The sequence below is a fragment of the Podarcis pityusensis genome (genome assembly GCF_964106645.2).
Source record: "Podarcis pityusensis genome assembly, chromosome: 15".
Classification (NCBI taxonomy): Eukaryota; Metazoa; Chordata; class Lepidosauria; order Squamata; family Lacertidae; genus Podarcis; species Podarcis pityusensis.
The window spans coordinates 1,158,899-1,185,998 of NC_138040.1; the positions used below are offsets into that span (position 1 = coordinate 1,158,899).

The window sequence follows — 27,100 nt, forward strand, 5'->3', positions numbered from 1 at the left end:
AATCAATGTTCTTGTTTGTTTGTTTGTGTGGTTTGTGATGGGTTTATTCTCCCAGTTCCCGATGGTGGGGGCCATTTCAGGAGCGAATTTCCCGTTAACTCTTTCGCTGCCGGCGGCCCTTGCTACCCACCTATTCCCCACCAAGCAACGTGGCACGGCGCTGCCCGGCCAGCCTTGTCCCTCGGTGGCCGCCGTAACCCTCATCCCGGAAGCGTCTCCATGGCGACGCGAGACCCTGTGGCCGCGGCCTGGCGGGGAGAGAAGAAGCGCGATGGAGAAATACGAGCGAATCCGGGTGGTCGGGAGGGGGGCGTTCGGGTGAGAACGGGGGCGAGCGGGCGGGAGGAAAACACACACTCTCTCTTTCTCTCTATCTCGCACTCGCGGGTGCATGCCGACGCTGTTGCCATGGTGATGGGAGGGGCGCACCCCTCCCTCCAGCCAATCAGGGTTTTGGGGGCGCCCCACCCCCAATTTGAAAGGGGCGTCCCGACGAAGCACCCCTTTCCCCCCTCGCATCTCTTTCTTGCTAAGGTTGCACCCCTGTCCTAGGAAAGCTTTTTTAAAAAAATGCTATTTTCGAATAATGAACCTATGCAAATGAAGAAGCTACAAAAATATGCATATGCATATTAATGTGCGTGTATTGCATATGCAAATAAAAGGAGCTTATACTGTATAGATGTATATGTATAATGCTATGACTGCATTAAAAAAAACAACTTAGTATGAAATCACGTTCCCCCATTGGCCAGGCATTTTCTCAATCTGCCATTCTCTATGCACAATTTAACCCACTCAAAATAAAAGTGGCGCTTACTCCCAAGGAAGCATGCAGAGGATGAGAGCCAGTGTGGCATTGTGGCCAAGGAATGCAGGGTGATCTGGGTTCAAATCCTGCACTGAAGGAGCCATGAAGTTCCTTGGGTCACCTTGGCACAGATTAGCTTCCCTATCTCTGGAGGGAAATGTCTGGATAGGAAGGTATAGGAAGTATTGAGTAGAACAGTCTCCTCTCTGAGCGAAGTTTGAGCCCCACCCTTAATGATGTTTTGGCGCCCGTTAAAGGCGCTCTTACGTTCCCAGACTTAATTGCACTTAATTTCAGGAGGTTCTTTTATATTCTCTCCATTTAACACTGCATGGCTTATCGGCTGCATTTTACTTTGTATGTGGTTATTTTAAGCTGGATGTCATTTAAATCACAGCAGGCTGCCTCAGGGCTGAGGTCTGTTCATTATTTCAGTAGGTCTACTCTGAACAAAATGCAATTGGAGCCAGCCTATGGCGGAGCTCATGTGGAATCGTGTGACCCTAGGCCTTAAATTCACCTTTTCTTTCATTAATGCTTTCCCTCTACACTAGTATATACAATCAGTATAAAGACAACTAAGAGTTAAAAAGAATTAAAAATTATACACAATAATGAAAGCAAAATGCCGTAAAGCCAGCAGCAGTTTTAAAGCAGGGGCTCTGCAGTCCTCCAGATGTTGTTGGACTACAACTCCCATCATCCCTTGACCATTGCCCATGTTGGGGGTTGATGGGGGGTCACAGCGCCATGACATCTGGAGGGCCACAGATTCCGCATTCCGACTTTTTTTAAAAAAAAAGAGTGTCCCATCATTTCTCTCCTGCGTGAGTCACATTCACATGTTACACTCCCCAGATAAAACAGCCGTGACGCAAAATGTCCTAAGGGGGTGTTCTAGTCATATGTGCATTACATTTTCATTTGTACGCTTTTCCAGAGCTGGAAAGTAGGCCATGTTTACTGCTTCCATTTCACAGATGGGCAACTGAGCTAACTGAGGATGACTCATCCAGATATTTCAGCCATGGCACAGCTTTGAGGCTTTCCCCCCTGCAATGGTGGAGATGCCTGCTTTGTGTCCTGAAGACCCCAGGTTCAAAAAGGATCTTACTGCTATAGAATCATAGAATTGTAGGGCTGGAAAGGAACCCCAAGATTCATCTAGGCCCCTGCTGTGCAGGAATCACAGCTAAAGAATCCCTGGCCAACCAACCTGTTTGAAAACTCTCCAATGCAGAAGAGTCCATGGTAGTCCATTCCACTGCTAAATGGCTCATACCATCAGAAAGTTCCTCCTAATGTTTAAAAAACTCCACAGGTGCAGAATGCCATGGCAAGACTCCTTACGGGCTCCTTGCCGCGAGATCACATTCACCCAGTGCTTTACCAGTTGCACTGGCTCCCGGTGGAGTACAGGGTCAGGTTTAAGGTGCTGGTTTTGACCTTTAAAGCCCTATGCGGCCTAGGACCCTCATACCTATGGGACTGCCTCTCCTGGTGTGCCCTGCGGAGGACCTTAAGGTCCATGAATAACAACACTTTGGAAGGAGGTTAGATTGGCCTCAGCCAGGGCCTTTTCAGCTCTGGCCCCGGCCTGGTAGAACGCTCTGTCACAAGAGACTAGGGCCCTGCAGGATTTGACATCTTTCCGCAGGGCCTGCAAGACGGAGCTGTTCCGCCTGGCCTTTGGGCTGGACTCAGTCTACCCCCCCCCCATTTCTTTATTTTTTTGGTGGAACCCCTCATATGGGATTTTGTATATAAATTTTCCCTTGGCTCTTTTTGCTGGCCCATGTAGGACCAGCATGGGTAGTTTGCCCCAGTGAATATTTGACGTTTTCTCCCCTTATGGCTTTGATCTATAGGCTATCACTAAAACAAGGCTGCATTTTAAGCTGCATTTTAAACTGTACTCTAACTTATATTTTAATCAACTCTTTGTTGGGTTTTTGTTTTTTTGTTTTTGTTTTGTTCTTAATGTTTTTACTGTATTTATATTCGCTGTTAGCTGCCCTGAGCCCGGTCTTGGCAGGGGAGGGCGGGGTGGGTATGTATGTATGTATGTATGTATAAATAAATAAATAATATTATTATTATTTTCCTGTCCCTGACACCCTGGTGAGCCTCTGCCAGTCAGAACTGACAGCCCTGAGCTGGGTGACTCCATGGCCAGACTGCGTACCAATATGGCTTCCGATGCTTAGGGGCTGACTTCCTTCTTGGTCTTTTTGTGGCTCCCTGTCCCTCAGGATCGTCCACCTCTGCCTTCGGAAAATGGACCAGAAGCTGGTGATCCTGAAGCAGATCCCCGTGGAGCAGATGACCAAGGACGAGCGGCTGGCCGCCCAGAACGAGTGCCAAGTGCTGAAGCTGCTCCACCACCCCCATGTCATCGAATACTACGAGAACTTCCTGGAGGACAAGGCGCTCATGATCTCCATGGAGTATGCGCCAGGTGAGGATCGTGGGTCCCCAAGGCAGCAAGGCACACTCCTGACACCTAAAGGCTCGTACCTCTAAGGAAAGGGTTAGGGTGCAATACAGGCCCTGCAGGCTGAAGGCTGCCCTTCAGCTATCCTAGCACCCTTCAGATGTTTTGGACTCCCATCAGTCCCAGCCTGTACAGCTGTGGTTCTGCCAGCTCCCCCCCCCAAAAAAAAATCATTCAGTCTTGAGGGTGCCAGGTTTGGGGCAGCTGTTCAACACCACACATTGGCTCCCAGTACGTTTCCGAGCACAAATCAAAGTGTCGCTTGACTTTTAAAGCCCTAAACGGCCTCGGCCCAGTAGACCTGAAGGAGTGTCTCCATCCCCATCGTTCTGCCCGGACGCTGAGGTCCAGCTCCGAGGGCCTTCTGGTGATTTCCTCACTGTGAGAAGTGAGGTTACAGGGAACCAGGTAAAGGGCCTTCATGGTGGTGGCGCCTGCCCTGTGGAACGCCCTCCCGTCAGATGTCAAGGAAATAAAGAACTATCTGACTTTTAGAAGACATCTGAAGGCAGCCCTGTTCAGGGAAGTTTTTAACATTTGATGAATTATTGTATTTTAATCTTTTGTTGGGAACAGCCCAGAGTGGCTGGGGAAACCCAGCCAGATGGGCGGGGTATAAAATATTATTATTATTATTATTATTATTATTATTATTATTATTATCATCCTCAAGAAACTGCTGGACTTCCATAATCCCCGGACACTGGGTCTGCTGGGAATTGGGAGTCCCACCTAGAAGGCCCCTGGTTCCCTACCCCTGGCCTGTTTTATTTCCTTAGAATCATATAATCGTAGAGTTGGAAGGGACCATGAGAGTCATCTAGTCCAACCCCCTGCAATACAGGAATCTTTTACCCAGTGTGGGGCTTAAACCCCTGACCCTGAGATTAAGGGTCTCATGCCCTACTGACTGAGCTGACCTGGTTTGAAAATAGTAACATTTTTTCTGCGCTTGGGTTTAATCTCAGCTTGACCAAACTGGGAAAGACTCATGGAGGGGAGGGCTGCCGATGGCTGCCAGCCATGATGGCTATGCTGTGCCTCCATAGCTGGAAGCGTGGAAGCGGCAATGTTTCTGAATCCCCGTTGCTGGGAACCACAGGAGGAGAGAGTTGCTCTCAGGCTAGCCCCTATGAGAAGAGGATGCTGGTCTAGATGGGACATTAATAATGATGATGATGATGATGATGATGATGATGATGATAATTTATTATTTATACTCCGCCCATCTGGCTGGGTTTCCCCAGCCACTCTGGGCGGCTTCCAACAAAACACCAAAATACAATAACCTATTAAACATTGAAAGCTTCCCTAAACAGGGCTGCCTTTAGATGTCTTCTAAAAGTTTGGTAGTTATTTTTCTCTTTGACATCTGGTGGGAGGGCGTTCCACAGGGCGGGTGCCACTACTGAGAAGGCCCTCTGCCTGGTTCCCTGTAACTTGGCTTCTTGCAGAGAGGGAACCGCCAAAAGGCCCTCGGTGCTGGACCTCAGTGTCCGGGTAGAACGATGGAGGTGGGACACTCCTTCAGATATACTGGACCGAGGCCGTTTAGGGCTTTAAAGGTCAGCACCAACACTTTGAATTGTGCTTGGAAACGTACTGGGAGCCAATGTAGGTCTTTCAAGACCAGTGTTATATGGTCTCGGCGGCTGCTCATTGGCCTGATCCAGCAGGCTCTCCTTATGAGCTGCTGGCAGCACTGAACTACATGGACCAATGCCCTGACACAATCAAAAGGAACTTCCAGCATCTGCCTTCCTTCTCCTGGGAGAGCTAAAGCTCGAGAAAAACCGTTGGGGGGAAAAAGGCACTGAGCCCTCCCTCTCCAGCCTCCAGGTCAAGGCAGTCTTTGACGTGCGGCTTCCTAGCAACACCTGGGCTTATGGCAGTGGGAAGAATGCCAGAGAGGAACACCATTGTTCCCAGGGCCTGGCCCCCAGCACATCACCTCCCCCTCCCCACCCTCTTCTTTGCAGGTCACCTTCAGGCAGGTGAAAAGGAGGTTTCAGGTTTCAAAGCCACCAGTGGTGGCAAGGTAGCTGCAAACCTGAGATTTGGCTTTGGGTTTGTGGTTTGGAAACAAAAGAGCACCGGGTTTGTTTGGCATGTGTGTTTTCCGCAAGGGGAGGGCAGCAGGGGTGTGCTTCCTGGACTAGGAGGATCCACAGACCCCCATATCTTTGAGGCAGAAGGAACAGGTTCAGCTCGCTCTGCCTTTCTTCCTTGTGGTTCCACCCTTGTCAAGGAGCGCAGGGTTTAACCCGTCTAGGGACAACTGTAGCTCTGCTCCCATTCAGGGGAGAAAGTGCTGTAGTTTTCCTGGGGGGCGGGGCGGCTTTCTGTTATTTCTGTTATTATTCTATTTATCACTAGCCCTTCAAAATATGGTGCATTGCAGGGAGATGCACTAGATGACCCTGTGTGTGTCCCTTTCAACTCTACAATTCTATGATAAGAATTTAAAATCTAAAATCACAACAATTTAAAATGCAGTATCAAAAGCAGTTTAGACCAGTAGGCCCCAAAGCTTTGGGGGCCATGCCTCCTAGGTTCCATAAACGCACCCCCAGTGCCCCCTACCCCAATAAAAACATGATTCACAATAGCAGTTTGCTTGGCCCTTGAAATATACTCGGAGTCGAGTGTGGATTTCATGCTCTTTATTCAGCTCAGAGTAGTGAGGAATGGAAGTTCCTCCGAAATGTCTCCTTTATATACATAATTTACACAATGGGCCCCACGTGATTGGCTAATTCTGGGATTCTCCTGTAGGCCAATCAGGTTGCAGATTCACTTCCACCCGGTGTTGGATTGGGTGGCTCCTGTGGACCAATCAGACTGCTGCATTCTGGATCCTATTGTTCTAGGACCAATCAGACTGCTGCATTCTGGATCCTATTGTTCTAGGACCAATCAGACTGCTGCATTCTGAATCCTATAGTTCTAGGACCAATCAGACTGCTGCATTCTGAATCCTATTGTTCTAGGACCAATCAGACTGCTGCATTTTGGATCCTATTCAACTCAGTACATAACAGCCCTGTAAGGAAGTTGATAACACAGTCAAGTTCAAAACCGTAACATTTAATTGCACGTTTATTCAAAATCCAATTAAAACTACAGTGGTACCTCGGGTTACATAAGCTTCAGGTTACAGACTCCGCTAACCCAGAAATAGTACTTCGGGTTAAGAACTTTGCTTCAGGATGAGAACAGAAATCGTGCTCTGGTGGCGCGGCGGCAGCAGGAGGCCCCATTAGCTAAAGTGGTGCTTCAGGTTAAGAACAGTTTCAGGTTAAGTACGGACCTCTGGAACGAATTAAGTACTTAACCCGAGGTACCATTGTATATATGAACTATTCAGTTTCATTCAACAAAATGGATGTACTTGATTCAATGATACCAGCTTTTCAAAGAAAGTCTGGTAGTCGTTTTCACTTCCAGTGTCCACCTGCCACCCCCTTGGCTCTTAGCAGCCCCCTCGCTAATCCCACCATGCCCCAGGTATTATGCTGGCCTCTCTCTGCTTGCTCCCTTCCAGGTGGGACGCTGGCTGAGTTCATCCACAAGAGGGGCAACTCCCTCCTGGACGAGGAGACCATCCTCCACTTCTTTGTCCAGATCCTCCTGGCCCTCCACCACGTCCACGCCAAGCAGATCCTCCACCGGGACCTCAAGACTCAGAACATCCTCCTGGACAAGCACCACATGATCGTCAAGATTGGGGACTTTGGCATCTCCAAGATCCTCAGTAGCAAGAGCAAAGCTTACACGGTGAGAACAACTGATAGCAACTCCTGGTGTCCACGTCCCTCCCCCTGCGATTGGCCGGTGATTTGAAGCCTCTGGACTGGCCAGGTTTGGTGTCAGTCACAGGGCAGCCAATGTGCTACTGCCCCTTGACAGGGCCTTCTTAGCGGTGGGTCCCTGTTTGTGGAATGCTCTCCCTCATGAGGCCATTTGGTATTATTATTGGGTTAATTTCTTTGGTTTCTTACTCACCCGTCACTGCATGGTCCAGGAGGAATTTTAAAGAACAAACATTCTCACAGGCACCAAATGGGTGAAAGAGACTTTCCTAGCAGCCTTGAAATTATTAGCTGTGAGGATATTTGATTGTTTATAAATTCTTTTAGATAAGCTTTTATTATATCTTATTGGGGTGTGTGTGGATTTGTTTATTTGCTGTTTTGTCATTTGCCCAACCTGGGATCTTTTGGGAACAGACCTTATAATAAATACAGTGGTACCTCGAGTTAAGTACTTAATTCGTTCCGGAGGTCCGTACTTAACCTGAAACTGTTCTTAACCTGAAGCACCACTTTAGCTAATGAGGCCTCCTGCTGCCGCTGGAGCCCAATTTCTGTTCTTATCCTGAAGCAAAGTTCTTAACCTGAAGCACTATTTCTAGGTTAGCGGAGTCTGTAACCTGAAGCATATGTAACCTGAAGTGTATGTAACCCGAGGTACCACTGTACATGAATATAAACTAGCCCAAAGTTAGCTTGGGGACGCAGGTGGCGCTGTGGGTTAAACCACAGAGCCTAGGACTTGCCGATCAGAAGGTCAGCGGTTTGAATCCCCACAATGACGGGTTGAGCTCCCGTTGCTCGGTCCCTGCTCCTGCCAACCTAGCAGTTCAAAAGCACCTCAAAAGTACAAGTAGATAAATAGGTACTGCTCCAAAAGCAGCTTAGTCTTGCTGGCCACATGACCCGGAAGCTGTACACCGGCTCCCTCGGCCAATAAAGCGAGATGAGCGCCGCAGCCCCAGAGTCGGTCACGACTGGACCTAATGGTCAGGGGTCCCTTTACCTTTACCTAAAGTTAGCTTGAGCCACCAGGATCTCTCTGAGCTGGGAGACCTGCTGTCATCTCACACTGTGAGCGTCCTGAATGTAGATATGGATCTTGGGGTGGGAGAAACTGATCCTGTCTCTGGATACAGGGGCTTTTTGCCCCCCCACCGAAAGAAAGAGTATTGCACAGAAATGGAAAAATACAATCCTCCTGCCGTAACGTATTAGTTAAGGAAAACTTGATGATAAAGTTTATTTTAAGGATAAAACTCACACATCAGAAAAATAATCAAGAGAACAAATACGTATTGAAAAGTGGGCCCTATTCTTACATTTCTGGAAAGACCCTGTAAATGATTATATCTTTTTAATTTATTCTCAGCACTATCAGTTTTTTTGTTATAGGATTCCCATCACACATGTCATTTTCTTTTTTTCCTGTTTCTATTTCATTTATTCATTTTCTTCTTGGGAAACAAGGATATTTGATATATACCGTATTTTCCGGGGTATAAGACAACTGGGCGTATAAGACAACCCCCCAACTTTTCCAGTTAAAATATAGAGTTTGGGATATACTCGCTGTATAAAACTACCCCTCTTCCAACGCACACCAAATAAAAATTTTAAAAATCAGTCTCCAGTCCAGCTCGGAAATCCACTCCACTTCCAAGTGGCCGGGGGCTTCTGGGGCCAATTTTCAAGCGTATTTCTGCTTCATCTAGAGAGCTTGGTGTCCTCTGATTTAATTTGCTGTCATTTTATCCTTTGGTAGGTAGTTGCTGCAGGAGTTGCTGCTGTAGCTGGCGTATAAGACGACCCCAAACTTTTGAGAAGCTTTTCCTGGGTTAAAAAGTAGTCTTTTTATTAGAACGTTAATAACATTATTCAAGAAAAAAGAGAAAGTAATACCCACCCCTCCACCTTTGCTCCGGGCCTCATTCGCACATCCGTGTTGCTTCCTAGGTGGTGGGTACCCCCTGCTACATCTCCCCGGAGCTCTGCGAGGGCAAGCCTTACAACCAGAAGAGTGACATCTGGGCTCTGGGCTGTGTGCTCTACGAGCTGGCCAGCCTGAAGAGGGCTTTTGAGGCCGCGGTAAGGAGACACCTTCGAAATCTGGTTGGAGTGGAGGGCTGGCCAGTCTCTGTGTCCTGAACGCCCTGTCTGCTCAGCCTCAGTCCCGTTAACGATTGTGTCGTGGTCTGTGCAGTGGACCAGCATCCAGTCTCCGAGAGGGGACAGCTTCATGCCTCTAGGAAGCTGGTCCCCTGGCCAGAAGACTGCTTGACGGCCAGGTCAGATAAACCGGCCCTCAGCTTAGTCCTGTGGTTCCCAGGCATTTTGAGGCCACTGCCCCCATGGTTCCCTAAATTATTCCCCAGTGCACCCCACCCTACCCTATAAAAAAGGATTGTTCAGAATACTGGTTTGCGGTATGAGGAAGATATTGCAAGAACATTCAAAACAGTAACAATTAATTGCATGTTTATTCAAAATCCAATTATAATTATTTAGTTTCGGAACTGATGAACTTGATCCGTTGATACCAGATACTGCATGGAAAAATTGGGCTCATTCTTACTGACAAAACCATAAGGATGAAGGAGGTTTATAGCATAAAATTTTTAATATATAAGTTACACACAAACCTTCACCTATCACAGATGTGCTATAACTAGTTTATTAAGAAAATCAATATATGTTACCAATAATTGGCTATCTTGTGACTTGTGGCAAACAGACGTGACCCAAAGAAATAGCTTTGAGAGTGATAAAAGCAGTAAACCTTTGAATACAAAGCAAAGAAGGTGTTTCGCTCTAGGCTCCAGCCTGGTCAATCGTAAATAAGTGATCAGCCTGCCTTGAGGGCCCCGCCTCCAGTGCCCCCCTTGCCTCTTAGGGTTCCCCCAGGGAATCTCCCTCCCCTGGGAGCAGTACCACCCACTTTGAGAACCACTGGTCTAGTCAACGATTTCACAAACGTCCCCTCACCATCTTCCTTCCTTCCTTTTTCTCAAGCTAGAGAGCGTCTCCTTTATGTGCCCTGCCTTGCTGGGTTGGCGCTGGCCACTCCTTGCCTATTACTGTATGGCAAGGCGGCATTCCAGGCCTTCTCTCCTAACTGTCCCGCCATCATTCGCACACAGAACCTGCCCGCCTTGGTCCTGAAGATCATGAGTGGGACTTTCGCCCCCATCTCGGACCGCTACAGCCCCGAACTACGCCAGCTGATCCTCAGCCTGCTCAACCTGGACCCCTCCAAGCGGCCCCAGCTCAACGACATCATGGCGGAGGCCATCTGCGCCCGTCCCCTCCTGAACCTCTACACCGACGTCGGCAGTGTCAGGATGAGGAGGCAAGTCCTGGGCCCATGTGGCGGCGCTGACGCCCCCTCCTCCAGGAACACTCAGCTCATGGGCCCACTTAGCTCAGTAGGGCTTGCACTGGCTGGCAGCAGCGACTCCCTAGGCTCCCAGGCAGGGGATGTTCCTAGTCATAGGATTATAGAATTGTAGCATTGGAAGGGACCGCGAGGGTCATCTATGCAGGAATCCTTTTGCCCCAAACCCTGAGACTGAGTCTCATGCTATACCAACTGATCTATCCTTACCGGGAGATGCCACCGAGGATCAAGCCCAGGGCTTTGAAAGAAGGTCCTTTGCTGTAGAGCTGTAAAGTAAGATTCTAGTCCTCATGGTTCCAGACGAAGAGCATAAGAGCCTGCTGGATCAGGCCAGTGGTCCATCTGGCCCAGCATCCTGTTCTCAAGCAGATGCCCTAATGAGAAGGCCACAAGGAGGACATGAGCGCAAGAGCCCTCTCCCCTCCTGTGGTTTCCAGCATCTGGGATTCAGAAGCATGGCTGCTTCACAGCCATCATGGCTGGTGCCCATTGATAGCCTTCCGCTCTATGAATTTGTCCTCTTTTAAGGCATCCAAATTGGTGGCCATCCCTGCAGGAGGGAGTTCCGTCCTTTAGCCATGCACTGCATGAAGAACCATAGAATCATAATATTGTAGAGTTGGAAGGGAACCCCAAGCGTCCTCTAGTCCAACCCCCTGCAATGCAGGAATCTCAGCTAAAGCATCAGTTGCAGGTGGTCATCCAACCTCTGCTTAAAAACTCCTCTTGGTTCAAGTCCTACCCTCTAGAGCAGGCATTGGCAAATTCCAGCCCTCCAGATGTTTGGGACTACAACTCCCATCATCCCTAACTAACAGGACCCATGGTCAGGGATGATGGGAATTGTAGTCCCAAACATCTGGAGGGCCGGAGTTTGCCTATGCCTGCTCTAGAGAAGGAGAAAAGAAGCTTGCTCCCTCTTCCATTTGACAGCCCTTTAGATATTTGAATATGGCTCTCAGTGTCTCCTCTTTTCCAGGCTAAACATCCCCAACTCCCTCACCCGTTCCTCTTAAGACTCTGTTTCCAGACCCTTGATCATCCTGGTCGCCCTCCTCAGCACACCTTCTAGCTCTTATCAACATCCTTCAACAGAAGTCCCTTCCGTTTTCCTTTTAGAAATAGGAACATAGGAGGCTGCCTTAGGCTAAGTCAGCCCATTGCCCTGTCTAGCTCAGTACTGTCTGCACTGAGTGGCAGTTCTCCAAGGTTTCAAGACAGGAATCTTCCCGGGCCTTACCCAGAGATGCTGCCACTGGGCCTTAGACCTGGGGCCTTCTGCATGCCAAGCAGATACTCTTCCTCTGAGCTGCAGCCCTTCCCTGCCACCACTGTCTGAGAGAAGCTCATCCTCTTTCTCCCCCCCCCCCCAGGCCCGAGAAGCCGCTGGCCGCTGTGCCACCAGTGACCCACGGCAGGGTGGGAGCAGGAGCCGTCGGCCCTAGAGCCAGAGGTAAGGTGGGAGGCCTTTGGAAGAGGGCTGCACACCCTTTATTTGGGGGGGGCATTGCCTGGGGCCCTTCCCCAGTGGCCCAGAGGGCACTACTGGGGTGGGGTGTGTGTGAAGGCTTTAGTTTGGGGCACCACAGCTGACAAGGGCATGTATGGTCAATGCATCCTTCCCATATCGAAAGTTATCTTTTAATTGATTTTAAAATGCTGTGTTAATTTTATTATTATTATTATTAATTATTAATATTATATTATATTATTATATTACATTATAATTATTATTATATTATAATAATAATATAATTATTATTATTATTATCTGCTGTTATTTTCTGTCCTGCTGGATCAGGCCAATGGCCCACCCAGTTCAGCATCCTCTTCTCCCAATGGCCAACCAGATAACAATGGCCTTCCACACCACCAACCTCCCCTTTCCTGAGTCTGGGGGTTCCCCACTTCCCCCGCCCCCCAGGTCCACTAACTCACAGGGCTTTTCTCTTGGACCCAGGCTCCAGAGCTGGCTCGGCGAGGCCAGGCATCCCCCCCGCCCCATCTTCCGTCTACACCTGGGGGGGCGGGATCACCCTCCCTCTGCGCCTGCCCATGCTGAACACCGAAGTGGTGCAGGTCTCCACCGGAAGGACCCAGAAGGCGGGCGTGACCAAATCTGGGCGGCTGATCCTGTGGGAGGTGAGAGGGCGAGGAGGGGTCCCACAGGTTCGTGGGTGGGTGAGGAGCCCCTCGCTATCTGTCTCCCAGCTCTGGGGATTATTGAAATGAGGAAGGAGGCTGACTGAGAATCTCTAAATATGCCTTACATTAGACCAGCTTGTCCTTCTGCTTGAAACTCCTGGGCCCTGTGTTTCGTTGTACAGTACGATCACATCTTTTGCACAGTTAACCTGAGCAATGTCAACCTTGTGTGGTTAAAATCTAGCCAGTTAAAGGTAAAGGGACCCCTGACCATTAGGTCCAGTTGTGGCCGACTCTGGGGTTGCTGCGCTCATCTCGCTTTATTGGCCGAGGGAGCCGGCGTACAGCTTCCAGGTCATGTGGTGAGCCAGAGCAGCACATGGAAACGCCGTTTACCTTCCCGCCAGAGTGGTACCTATTTATCTACTTGCACTTTGACACGCTTTCGAACTGCTAGGTTGGCAGGAGCAGGGACCGAGCAATGGGAGCTCACCCCATCGCGGGGATTCAAACCACCGACCTTCTGATCGGCAAGTCCTAGGCTCAGTGGTTTAACCCACAGCACCACCCACGTCCCTCTAGCCAGTTAAGGTTGCATAAATAGAATTCATGCTAGGCCCCTGGGGTTCACACATGCCTGGTGGCAATGTCTCCTGGCCTGTATTCTCTTGCTGTTAGCCCCAGATGTTCCCCCCCCCCAAGGGCGGGTTTTGGCAGCCAGGACACTTCAGTGCGTTCTGCACATGCTCAAGCATCTCTGCTTGCTTTGGATGCTGCATCGCTGAGCCCTGACCCTGTTGCCACCAGCCGCCATTCAAACTAGGCCCAGTTTGCTCCGACTGACCCGGGCAGGAATGTAACATGCCCTCTTCCCGCTGTTTTTTTTCTCTCTCTCTCCACCAGCCGCCCCCACTTGGCACGGCGGGGGGGCCCTCGCTCCCCGGGGCCACTGAGCAGCTGCAGCCCCAGTTTGTCTGCCGCTTCCTGGAGGGCCAGTCCGGGGTGACCATCAAGCTCGTGGCCTGCGGGGACCTTTTCACCACCTGCCTGACAGGTACAACAAAAACAAGCTAAGGGGACTGCCTCTCCTGGTATGATCCGTGGAGGACCTTAAAGTCCACAAATGACAACATTTTGGAGGTCCCAAGTCACAAGGTGGTTAGATTGATCTCAACTAGGGCCAGGGCCTTTTCAGCTGTGGCCCCGATTTGGTGGAATGCTCTGTGACAAGAGACTAGGGCCCTGCGGGACTTTACATCTTTCTGCAGGGCCTGCAAGACAGAGCTGTTCCGCCTGGCCTTTGGTTTGGATTCAGTCTGACCCTCATGTTTCCCTCACCTTTATGGTTTTGACTTTTAAAATGAGGCTTCATTTTAAATTGCATTTTAACCTGTATTTTAAATTGTTCTTTTTCCTTTTCTTTTTTCTTATTATGTTTTTACTGAAATTTTATTGCTGTTAGTCGTCCTGAGCCCGGCTCTGGCCGGGGAGGGTGGGGTATAAATAAAATTTATTTTTATTTTTATTATTATTATTATTATTATTATTATTATTATTATTATTTTCCTGCTTGTCAGTGGAGGGCAGCAGTGGTGTAAGGGATGGTTGCACAGGGATGTGGCCCCACCATTATTTCTGTTTGGGGGTTTATGCATACATACTCACTGTCCCCTTGATCATGAGGAGGTGGGGGTGCTTAGCTTTTCCTTCCTTCCTTCCTTTGGCAACCTCTTCTCCAGACTGTGCTGACAGCTCTCCTTTCCCCCTGCAGACCGAGGGATCGTCCTGACCTTTGGCAGCGGCAGCAGTGGGTGCCTGGGGCACGAGACCTTCACAGACGTCACCCAGGTTGGCCAGGGCTCAATTTCTGAGCATCGTTCGGCTGGTGGGCTGGTTTGGCCACTTTCCCCAGATTCCCTGGAGGCCAGGATTCCTCCCTGTGGCTGCTGTTGTACCCTGATCACAAGAACAGGAGCTGGGTCTGGCTGCTGGGTCTGGCCCCAGGGGACCCATCTAGCCCAGCCTCCTGTTCTCACAGTGCCCAGCCACATGCCCCCAAAGGGGAGCCCACAAGCAAGGCAGGCCACAAGAGCAGCCTTCTCCCCTCCAGGGGTTTCCAGCAACTGGTACTCAGAAGCATCTATTGCCACCAACCTTGGAGACATCCAGGGAAACTGAATGCTGGAAGGTTGAAGGCAGATAGAAGAAAGTCCTTTACGTGGCGCATACTTAAACTTGGAAACTCCCACAGGTGGCAGGGGTGCCTGCCAAGGGTGGAGGAGAGGGCTGTTGATGGCTACTCGACACAATGGCTGTTCTGTGTTGTTCCGCCTGGCCTTTGGCTTGGAATCAACTTGATTCCCTCCCCCCTTTCCTTTTTCCTTTCTCCTTCTGTGATGGAACTCCTATTTGGGGACTTCCCTGGCTTTTTTTATGGCCCACGTAGGACCAGTCTGGATAGTTGGCCTTGGTGAAGATTTGATGTTTTCATCCCTAAAAAGTTTTTGATTTGAGTTTCTACTGAAATGAGGCTGCATTTTAACATTGTACTTAATCTTGTTTTTAAGTTGTATTTTAATCAATTGTCTTTATACCTGGTGTTAGCCGCCCTGAGCCCGGTCTTGGCTGGGGAGGGCGGGGTATAAATAAAAATTATTATTATTATTATTATTATTATTATTATTATTATTATGCTTCTGAATGCCAGTTGCTGGAAGCCCCAGAAGGGGAGAGTTGTTCTTGTGCTCACATCCTGCTTGCTAGTTTCCTGCAGGCATCTGGTTGGCGGCTGTGAGAAGAAAATGGGTTCTTGATTAGGGTTCATCAAGAAAGACCTGGTTATGTTTAGAATGATACCGCAAAGGGAAATGTTCCCTGATACCAAGATGAGGGATTCTATGGAATGCAGATAGAGAGAATTGATAAGAATAATGATCTGTTGTGACCTTGACGGAAGCGTATAATAGATGAGGCTTCTTGTGTTTTGGCCCATCTTCCTCTTTTTCTTCTTTTTTTTCTTTTTTCTTTTTCCCCTCCTCCTTCTCCTCCTTTCCTTTTTCTTTTTTCTTTCCCATAATGGCTTATGTTCTATGCCATGTGCTTTGATATTTTTTGTAGTTTTTTAGCTTTTTTCATCATCATTATTATTATTAAGGATTTTTCTTTTGTAATTTTGGTTGTTTATATTTATCTGTATTTGTTTAAAGCAAAATAAAAGTATTTAAAAAAGAAGAAGAAGAGAATGCTGGACTGACCCCTGGCCTGATCCAGCCGGGTCTTCTTAGGACAGAGCACAGCCCTCCTGGCAACTAGCCATCATTACCCGTCTCCTCCATGAATTTCCCCCAAACCCATGACTTTTAAACCCATCCTATTTTGTGGCTATACCTGATTCCCACGGGAGCAAGTTCCTTAGTGTGCCATTCCATAGTTTTAAAGACAGAATGAAGGCAGGATAGAAACACGTTGAACTGATGGTTTTATTGTCTGGCATACGAGGGTTTCCTGTGTCTGGGAGGTGGCAATGCTTCCCCGGCAAATTTGGCTGCAGGTCCGCCAGCTGGGGATGTGGGTGGGGGCGGCTTGTGCAGTTGTGGGACAGGATGAAAGGGGCTGGGTGGGTGGGGAGAGAGAGGGGGATCTTGTGGGGGGAGACTGCTTGAACAGTTGCTGCCTTCCCCCTCTGCAGCCCAAGATTGTGGAGGCCCTGCTCGGCTACGAGATAACGCATGTGGCCTGCGGGGCATCGCATGTCCTGGCTGTTTCCAACGAAGGGGAGATCTTCGCGTGGGGCAGAGGGGACAATGGTGAGTGGTGGCAGTGCACTGGGTTGGTGGGGCTGCCTGTTCTCTTGGCTCCCTTTCATCCTGAGAGATCTTCATTGGCTCCCAGTACGTTTCCAAGCACAATTCAAATTGTTGGTGCTGACCTTTAAAGCCCTAAATGGCCTCGGTCCTGTATACCTAAAGGAGCGTCTCCATCCCCATCGTTCAGCCCGGACACTGAGATCCAGCGCCGAGGGCCTTCTGGCGGTTCCCTCATTGCGAGAAGTAAGGTTACAGGGAACCAGGCAGAGGGCCTTCTCGGTAGTGGCGCCTGCCCTGTGGAACGCCCTCCCATCAGATGTCAAGGAAATAAGCAGCTATCTTCTCTTTAAAAGACATCTGAAGGCAGCCCTCTTTAGGGAAGTTTTTAATTTTTGATGCTATATTGTTTTTAACACTCAATTGGAAGCCACCCAGGGTGGCTGGGGAAACTCAGCCAGATGGGCGGGGTATAAATAATAAATTATTATTATTATTATTATTATTATTATTATTATTATTATTACCTCCCACCCCTTCCCTCTCTCCCCAGGACGCTTGGGGCTGGGCACCCAGGAGTCCCACAACTCCCCGCAGCAGGTCTCCATCCCACCTGACCACGAGGCGCAGAAGGTTCTCTGCGGCATCGACGCCTCCATGATTCTGACGGGGGGGAACCAGGTCCTGGCCTGTGGGAGCAACAGGTAGGGCAGGGAGACTGTGTCGTGGTGGAGGGGGTCACAGGAGTATTGGGGAGGGAGGGTAGTGAAACAGAAATGCCATAAAGCAGAAGGTCTGATCCTGCTGACCTGGCCAGAGTGGGAAGCCAGGCCAGCAGGCAGGGCCAAACCAGAGGCTTCATATCCAGGGCCTGACACGGCTCACTCCTGTTCCTTCCTGGGCAAGAGCCGAATCTGGATTGGGGCAAGGAAAGTCTGGTTGGATCCTGTGTTTTGCTAGGCCAGAGTCTCCCAAATCCAGAGGAGGCAGAGTTTTGCAAACAGAGGGTGGTTCTGCAGCTTGGCCCTCCCTTGACCTCCTCTCCCCTCCCCCCCTCCCCTCCAGGTATAACAAACTAGGCCTGGACAGGATCTTGCCCCAGGGGGAGCCCCTCGCCACCGACCAGGTGGAGGAAGCCCTTGTCTTCAGCTGCGCCTGCTCAGCCCCTTTGAGCGAAGAGGCCATTGTGTGGGCTGACATTGGAACGGCTCACTCAGCAGTCGTCACGGGTGAGCATCCAGTGAAGACACCTCTCTTGGGGGGTTCAGAAATCACCCAGGAGCAGGAAGGAGTCGCGCTATTCCCTGCCCTTCTACCTTTTCTGTTGCCAGCCACGGGCCAGTGCTACACTGTGGGCAGCAATCAACACGGACAGCTGGGCCCCATCCCTTGCCGTGCCAGCCGCACCCCCTACCTGGTGGAGGGGCTCCAGGCTGTCCGAGTCACCATGGTGGGCTGTGGCGATGCCTTCACCACCGTTGTGGGAGCAGGTGAGCTGATGGGGTGGAGTGGGGTTTGGGGCTTGGTTTCCAGTGCAGTGGGCCCCGAGGGAGTCTGGCCTGGCCTCCCCGCCACCCTAACCTGCTGCGGACGTCCTCTCTCCCCAGATGGCGAGGTGTACACCTGGGGGAAAAGCGCCAGGGGGCGCCTGGGGCGGAAGGATGAAGAGCCCCGGAGTCCTCGTCCCGTGCAGCTGGGAGAGACTCACGCCAGCCTCGTGGCCTCCGTCTCCTGCTGCCACGGAAGCACCCTGCTGGCCGTGAGACGTAAGTGTGCCTTTGGGGGGTGCACAGGTGTAAGAAAGTGTCCTTTTCCATTTGCACAGCATTCACAAGGTGCGACGCTGCTTCCGTTCCGCTGCAGTCCGCCTTCCACCAAAAGCGCCATTGTTTGTCCCACTGCAGGAAAGTTCTGTAAGTTCCGTTGCCGTTACTTTGGCCACATCCACAGCACTTTCAGCAGCCGTGGCTTCCCCAAAAGAATCCTGAGAATTGCTGTATGTTAAGGACGCTGAGGAGTATTAGGAGACCCCATTCCCCTCCCCGAGCTACAATTCCCAGAGTGCTCTAGGAAGAGAGATTGATTGTTAAACCTCTCTGGGAATTGTAGCTCTGGAGTCCCCAAACAGCTCTCGGTCTCAGTTTCAGCCAAGGTAAAGCTTGAAGCTTCTTGAACGTCAGTCACAGCAGAGCAGAGATTTGAACCCGGATCTCCCCAGTCCTGGTCCGACACCCTTAACCACTAGGGCCATGTTCGGGCCATACAGTTGAAGCATTATGATACCACTTTAGGCAGTCGTGACTACCCCCCCCAAAGAATTCTGGGAGCTGTAGTCAGTTGAGGGTACTCAGTTGTTAGGATTCCCAGAGTTCCCTGGGAAAGAGGAATTGGTTATTAAAACCACTCTGAGAATTGTAGCTCAGGGAGGGGAACGGGGTGGGTTTCGGGGAGTCTCCTAATGATTCTCTGCTCTGAGAACAGACTACACTTCCCAGCATCCTTTGGGGAAAGCCGCGACTGTCTAAAGCCGCATCATAGCCCTTCCAGTGCATGGTGTGAATGTGACTGCTCATTTCAACACAAAGCAAACAACTTGCAAACAGGGATAAAAACACAATCGGTTACGGCTCATTTGTATTTGCTGGGTATATTTCCCTTCAGGGCCAGCAAGGAATAAGCGAGCACAAGCCGTCTCTGCTCTCATCCCTGTTTGCGTCTGACTCTTCCAGTGCCCCTCGTGTGGGGCTTCTGGGCAAGGGTACATTTTGGCCCGGGAGGTGGGTACCCGAGAGGTCCTCACGCGTCCTTGCTGCAGCTTCGCTTGCTGCCAGCTGGAGAGCTGAGTCAGAGGCACGGGCCACGTCCCTCCTCTGGTACCTGCCACAGTCCTGCCCACGTGGAGCCATGGCGGCGGCAGCAGTGAGCCAGCTGGCAGTGGGGCTGGTGAGCGGAGGAGGAAGGAGATTCAGAAGGGGCTCAGCGGAGCGCTCCGGCCCACACCCTCTCTGGCAAGGAAGGCTTTCTAGGAAGATCCTGATGGGCCTCTCAGTGGCCTCCAGCCTTGATAGAGGCTCCACTCTGCCATGCTGCTTCTGAATACCAGTGGCTGGAAACTGCAGGAGGGAGAAGCGCTCTTGTGCTCAGATCCTGCTCCTGGTTTCCCACAGGATTCTGGTTGGCCACTGGGGAAACAGGAAGCTGGACTTCCGTTGGACGGCCATCTGTCTTGGATGCTTTCATTGAGATTCCTGCATTGCAGGGGGTTGGACTACATGAACCTTGGGGGTCCCTTCCAACTCCACAATTCTATCATTCTGTGGTGCTATGACTATGTGGCTCCCCTTTGGCCTAATCCAGCAGGCTCTTTTGTGGTTATAATTCATGGAGGATAAGGCTTTCAGTGGCTACCAGCAACTTCCACCATCAGAGGCAGCGGTGCTTCTGAATCCTTGATGATGGAAACCACGGGAGGGGGAAGTGTGGCTCTTGTGCTCGAATCTTGCTTGCAGGTTTCCCTTTGGGGGCATCCGGCTGGCCGCGGGGAGAACAGGAGGCTGGACTAAACGGGCTCCCTTTGGCCAGCGGCAGAGTAGGGGTGGGCGTGCTCAAAGCGGCATGCGTACCCTGCAGCTGGGGGCGGAGCAAGATGCTCAGGGGGGCGTAGTGAGCTGCCCATTTGGTGCGCCCCCTGCCCGTGACTCCCAAGCCTCCCCCAAGCTGTCAGAACAAAGGGGGAAGGGGGGAATGCCGCCAGCAAAGCAGTGGAGCTCCCTGCCTTACCCCGATGGCTTGGGGTAGGCTTGGGAGTCACGGGTGGGTGGTGTGCCAAATGTCACCCCCCCTTGGTGAGGGCACCTGGGGAGATCCGCCCCCACTGCACCCCCCTTCCTACACCCCTGCCTTTGGCCTGATCCTGCAGGTGCCGATGTTCTTACATTCTCTCTCGGCTGCGAAAGGTGCTGGCACCTCATATAGCCAAGAAGCCAGTGGTCCATGAATGGAGGGGCAGTGAGAAGGCTGGGAAGCCTGCCCAGTAACTCGGATGTTGCTTGCAAGGGGGGTGAAGATGGCCGGGAGTGAAAAGGAAGGCCAGGCGGGGGGAAGGGGAGAGAGAGAGAAAGCAAACCCCCCATTCCACAAAGAACCCTTTAGCCCCAGTTCCAGGGACAAAGCCCCTCTGTCTTTGATTCCCCCCCCAAGGCTCGTGCCAACCACTGTCCTCGTGCCAGGCTAATTTCCGACGCCTCGGATGCGAGTGATGTGCCTCACTTCGGAAAGTTGGAAAAGGACCCAGAAAAGGCAACCGAAAGGATCGAGGGGAGGGAGGGAGAGACTCCCCTGTGAAGGAAGGCTGCAGCGTTACAGACTTTTTAGTTGAGAGAAAAGGCGAGTGAGAGGCAAAACGATAGGAGTTAATAAAATTACTCACGACATGGAGAAAGTGGATGGGCAAACGGTTTTCTCCCTCTCTTGTAACATGAGCTCTCACTCGTAGGCGTCCAATGAAGCTGGAAGATTCAGGGCAGACCAAAGAAAGTCTGCATGGTTAAACTGTGGAACTTCCTGCCACAGGAGGCAGGGGCGGCCACTGACTGGAGCGGCTTTAAAAGAGGATCAGACAAATTATTGGCGGCTGGGCTGGGCTGGATCTGAGAATCCTCCGGAAAAACAATCTCTCAAAGGACCTGTTGATGGCATTTTACCATTGTACTGTGGAGAGTGTATTAACTTATGGTCTCTGTGTGTGGTTTGGGAGCTGCACGGCCAGGGAAAAAACAATGCTGTCCAGGGTTGTAAAGACTGCGGAGAGAATAATTGGGTGCACTCTTCCCACCTTGGATCAAATCTACGCTTCCAGGTGCCATAAGAAAGCTGCAGAGATTGCGCAGGATAGTGCGCACCCCGGAAATGATCTCTTTCAGCTTCTGCCTTCTGGAAGATGGTTCAGGGTCATAAAGACTAGGACTAGCCGCCTGAGAAACAGTTTCTACCCAAAGGTGATTTTGGTTTTAAATGCAGTGTAAGGAGTCCCTATGGGAGTATATTGTATTTAAAAATTTTGTTGTTCTGTATGGGCCAATGACAATAAAGATTACCGTATAATCGTATAATCACGCCTGGAGGCAGCAAGGCTTTCAGATACCAGTTTCTGGAAACCACAGGAGGGGAGAGGGCTGCCCTTGTGCTCAATTCCTGCTTGCGGACTTCCCAGAAGTGGCACCTGGTAGTTAGTTCCCTGGGAGAAGAGGATGCTGGACTAGATGGGCCATGGGCCTGATCCAGCAGGCTCTCTTTATGTTCTTATGTTAAAAGGGAGGAGGGAGGACCAAATCTATAACCCCACCCCGCACCCTCAAGATTGACTCTGGGCCTCTGTGTCTCTTGTGTTTCAGCTGCGGCAGAGGAACCCAGTCCTCACTGAGGAGAAACCAGAGGGCCCCGCCGCCCCCTCCTTTTGCAGACACCCCTCTGGCAGGCCTTTCCCCCTCTGGCCCACACGGCAGCCTGTTTTGGACCTTCGACGCAGAGCGCCTGGCCAAACTCAGCCCGAGAGAACTCAGCCCCTGCCTGCAGGCCCAGGTACCTGGCGGGCACCCTCTTCCTCCCCAGGTCCTTGCCCCAAACGGGGATCCAGCTCCATAGGCATTACTTGGCAGCCACCCCCCAGGAGGGAGCAGTGCATGCTGGGAAGCTGTGCCCCGTAGCTGAGCCATCTCTCTCTCCCTGTGATGCTTCTCCAGCGTGACTTGGCTGGGGGGCAAGGAAGTGGGCCCTGGGTTTATTTTTACTGCTCTCCCTCTTGAGCTGACTCAGAGGCTGTGCTGCGTGGGATCTTGCATGCCCAGGTGGCTGGGGGGGGGGAGCGCTGAACGCCGCTTGTCACAGCCCCAGGCACTCTCGGGGAATGAGTCAATTCCAGGCTTCTTCAGAGGCACTGAAAGCCTCTCTCTCTCTCTCTCTCTCTCTCTCTCTTCTCCCCCACCCTCCTTTCCCCTTCGTCTCCTGCTTTCCAAGCCCTGACCCTGATTCATGTTGCTGCCTTTGCTCTGCCCAAGGGGGGGGGGCTGGTGCCTCCCGTCCTCTTAGGAAAGGTGAAAGGAGCTTGGGAGAACAGGAGATGGAAGCGGCGGGTGGGAGAGCCATCCTCAAATAATGGGAGAGTCATAGAATCATGGGACGCGGGTGGCGCTGTGGGTTAAGCCACAGAGCCTAGGACTTGCTGATCAGAAGGTCAGCGGTTCGAATCCCCGTGACGGGGTGAGCTCCCGTTGCTCGGTCCCTGCTCCTGCCCACCTAGCAGTTCGAAAGCACCTCAAAGTGCAAGTAGATAAATAGGTACCGCTCTGGCGGGAAGGTAAATGGCGTTTCCGTGCGCTGCTCTGGTTCCCCAGAAGCGGCTTCGTCATGCTGGCCACATGACCCAGAAGCTGTACGCCGGCTCCCTCTGCCAATAAAGCGAGATGAGTGCCGCAACCCCAGAGTCGGCCACTTTCCCTTTCCCTTTACCATAGAATTGCAGAGGTGCCAGGGACCCCCAAGTGTCATCCATTCTAACCCTCTGCAATGCAGGAACAGAGCTACCGAATCCCTGACAGGTGGCTGTTTAAAACCGCCCCAGGAAGGAGAGTCTGCCACCTTCCAAGGGAGTCTGTGGACGATGGAGGGGAATAGGTTTCTTCTGTTGATCTGCCCTGGGCCCCACACAAAGCTCAGCAGGGGGTGCTGGGTGAGACTATTTCAGATACCAGCAGAGGGGCGGGTGCAAAGGGCGAGGTCCGGGAGAGGGCAGAGGCTGACCTTTGCGTCACTCTGCAGCTGTGCGTGTTTTCAGAGGGTTCGCTGGCCTATTTTCTGTCTCCAGTGCCTGGAGCTGACACAGAGCCGTGTTGCCCGTGCTCAGCCGCACACCTGTTTGCTTGAATTTACGAAAGGAAAGGAATGCGTGCCTTCAGCACGCTGACTTTGCATACTTAGAGTCCTGGCGAAATGTCTGCAATCCTGGTCGCTCGGCCGGCAGAGCAGCCTTTGCCAACCTAGAATTGCGAAGTTGGGAGGGATCCCCAAAGGTCCTCTAGTCCAACCCCTGCAAGACAGGAATCTCAACTAGATCATACATGGCAGATGGCCATCCAACCTCAAAGCAAGCCCACTTCCAAGGGTGTCCACTCCATGATCAAACAGTTTTCACCACCTAACGTTTTGTCAGAAACCTGGCACCCTCCCAATGTTTTGGTCTACAAACTCCCACCAGCCCCCTGCCAGCACGCGCCAGCCGAGCTCACTTTTCGCACGAGGGGTTGGCAATATTTGACTGCAGCCCCTTGCCCCAGGGAAGTTTTTAATGTTTGACGTTTTATTGTACAGTACTTTTATATTTTGCTGTGTTACGGAAATTACGGGGGGGGGGCACATCTTTAAAGTTGTTAAATGTTACAGATATTATGTCTGAATGTATCCTTTCAACTTGACAGCTCAGGGAAGTTACCTAGCTTTAAAAATAATATAAAATCAACTCCTTGGTCTACAGCTATTTGCTCCGGTTGGTGGCTGGACTCTTTCCTTTATTCCGCAGGGACCCGCGGGCTCTGCCCGACCAGCTGGGTGACTGAGCAGCCTCGCACCTCGATTTTTCCATAACAGCTCCCACACCGTAGCCACGGCCCTGCTTAAGGCAATGAGGCCAGGTGGCCATCTCTCAGGGGTTCCTTAGCTGTGATAGCTACATCGCAGGGGGCTGGACTGGATCAGACCCAGCCTTGGGTCGCCAGCTCTTTTTCGGACTACAAGTCCCATCATCCCTAACCAGCAAGACTAATGGTCAGGGATGATGGGAATTGTAGTCCGAAAACAGCTGGAGACCCAAGACACACTGGACTAGATGACCCTTGGGTCCCTTCAAACTCTTATGATGTATGATCAAGTCCCTGGAGCAGACAAGGAGCAGGATTTTTATGTTTCTGTTTTTGCGTTTCTCTGGCATTCAGCTCGTCTTGAGGACTCTCCTTAAAAGCAGTGCCTCCTAACTCTGGGCTCCTGTTCCAATTGTAATGGATCTTTGTAGACAAGTTCCACATCTGTTGTCTCACCTGGCCAGGTGTTGTGTCTCAATCACAGGATGTGTTTGACCATGAACTTGCTTGTGAAGTTTTCTCCCTTTTATCCCCTGCCAGCCTTGAAACCGCTCAGAACTCATTGTCTTTGCAGCAGAGTGAATTGTGGGGGCAGAAAGTGGCCTTTGGGAAACGCCCGGCCTCGAGGAGAACGTTGGGACGATTTGGAATTGCAGGGAGTTGGACTGGATGACCTTTGGAGGGTCCCTTGTGCTGTGATTTGCCAGCATTCCATTCCAGCTCTAGCTAGTTCCCTTGAAAAGCCAGCGACATTTTGATTCCCTGTTCAGTCTCCTTGACATGAAAAGGAAGCGGCTTTTCTTCCGCTGGAGCCAGGAAGGGGGTCCCAAAAAGGTTCTCTTTGATGTCGCACAGCCATGCTGGGGGGGGGAGCCGAGATAGCTGAGCAAGCAAAAGGGGAGAGGATGCAAGTTAATTAGCAAGCACAAACTGTCAGGGTATTAGCACATTTGGATTGTTTTAGCCATCAGTCCGAGGGAAACTTAAACAAGCTTCCAAACAAAAGACAAATGTTTGAAATCAAGAAGCACCCTGAGAAAAGAGTGTTAAAAGAGTGGGATGTTTTGTTTCCCCCCTATTTTAAGCCCTCATATTAGGACTCAAGCTCTCCAGCTTGCAGTTTTCTTACTGATATTTGCCTCTGTGTACATAGTTCTTGAATATGAAGCTTTTACAGTGAGAAGTATTTTTTAAAAAAATCTTCCAATTTGTAACACACATTGCTGATTATTCTTATCTTTGCATAATTTTAATGGTTTTGTATATGAATTCAAAAAAACAAACAAATTTTGGGTACAATACCTCAAACTTGTGGGTCTCGAAATCTTCTTATTTTGTTGGTTTATTACATGTGTATCTCCCCTTTTCTCCAAGGAGCGCGAGGTGGCGTATGTGACTGCTCCTCTTCCCCAGAAGCAGGGAGCCACCACTGAAAAGGCCCTGTCCTTTTTGCCGCCACCCTCCAGACCTCACAGAACCCCAGGGGCATGCAGGTAGTTCCCAGGTGATCAGAGGATGCTGCCTTATGCTGAGTGAGACCACAGGTCCATCTAGCTCAGTATTGTCTACACTGACTGGCAGCAGTTCTCCAGGGTGTCAGAGAGGGAGTCCTTCCCAGTCCTACCCAGAAATGCTGTCAGGGACTGACCCTGGGACCTTCTGCATGCAAGGCAGGTGCACTACCACTAAGCTTGGGCCGCCCATCCAGGCATTGACTGGACCCAAACCGACTAATAATAATAATAATAATAATAATTTATTATTTATACCCTGCTCATCTGGCTGGGTTTCCCCAGCCACTCTGGGCGGCTCCCAACAGAATATTAATAATAAAGCAATAAAACATCAAACATTAATAACTTCCCTAAACAGGGCTGTCTTCTAAAAGTCAGATAGTTGTTTATTTCCTTGACATCTGGTGGGAGGGCATTCCACAGGGCGGGCACCACCACCAAGAAGGCCCTCTGTCTGGTTCCCTGTAACCTCACTTTTTGCAGGGAGGGAACCGCCAGAAGGCCCTCGGCGCTGGACCTCAGTGTCCGGGCTGAACAATGGGGGTGGATACGCTCCTTCAGATATACTGAACCGAGGCCGTTTAGGGCTTTAAAGATCAGCACCAACACTTTGAATTGTGCTCGGAAACGTCATGGGAGCCAATGTAGGTCTTTCAAGACCAGTGTTATGTGGTCTCGGCAGCCGCTCCCAGTCACCAGTCTAGCTGCCGCGTTCTGGAAGATAGCAGTGGCTTCTGCAAGTTAGCAATGGCTTCCTCTGTACATGCTCTGAGACTCTTTCCTCCTCTGCACAATTAAACCCTTCAACATATTCACAGAACTCTAGCCCAATGGTTGCCATTAATTTGATTTGAACTGATTTTATAATGAATTGATCTTAGAATGCTGTATTATTTTACTGTTGTTAGCTGCTCTGAGCTTTGGCTGGGAAGGGTGGGATATAAATAATTTATTATTATTATTATTATTATTATTATTATTATTATTATTATTTATTATTATCCCTGGCTGTGGCATTCACATTTGCCTCTGATTGGGAGGTGGCGGGTGGGACAAGGGGCCTCTGGTTGCCTCACCTCCGAAAGGATAGCGATGAGCTGGGAAAGTTCAGGAAAGGGCAACCCAAATTATCTGGGGGGGGGGGTGAGGGGAACAAGTCCCCTATGAGGACACATGCGGGACTTTTCAGTTGAGAGAAAAAGCGAGGAAGAGGCGACAGGATAGAAGTTTATAAAATGATGCCTGGAATGGAGAAAGTGAAGAGATAGAAGTTTTCTCGTAACACTCAAACTCATGGGCGTCCCATGTTGCTGAAAGGGGAAGAGTCAGGACAAGAAAGAGAAAGTGCTTCACACGGCGCATAGACTTTGGAACTCTCTCCCACAGGAGGCAGTGATGGTCGCCAAGTTGGGCGGCTCTGAAAGACGACTGGCAAACACAGCAGAGGGGAGGCCACTAGCCACCATGGCTCCTCTCTGGCTCTGCAGTCGGAG

At 50.7% G+C, this 27,100-nt stretch overlaps 1 protein-coding gene across 1 annotated transcript; it reads left to right on the forward strand.

Moving 5' to 3' along the window:
• The first annotated feature begins 204 nt into the window (after nucleotides 1–204).
• NEK8 (NIMA related kinase 8) lies at nucleotides 205–26,429 on the forward strand. Its single transcript, XM_080982912.1, has 16 exons — nucleotides 205–318; nucleotides 3,064–3,269; nucleotides 6,850–7,082; nucleotides 9,074–9,205; nucleotides 10,258–10,466; nucleotides 11,888–11,967; nucleotides 12,475–12,656; nucleotides 13,563–13,713; nucleotides 14,431–14,507; nucleotides 16,348–16,465; nucleotides 17,016–17,166; nucleotides 17,528–17,691; nucleotides 17,794–17,952; nucleotides 18,070–18,228; nucleotides 21,856–22,042; nucleotides 25,468–26,429. Exons 1-15 carry the CDS (start codon nucleotides 272–274, stop codon nucleotides 21,882–21,884), a joined length of 2,097 nt encoding a protein of 698 aa, XP_080839038.1. The 5' UTR covers nucleotides 205–271; the 3' UTR covers nucleotides 21,885–22,042; nucleotides 25,468–26,429.
• Nucleotides 26,430–27,100: the final 671 nt, after the last annotated feature.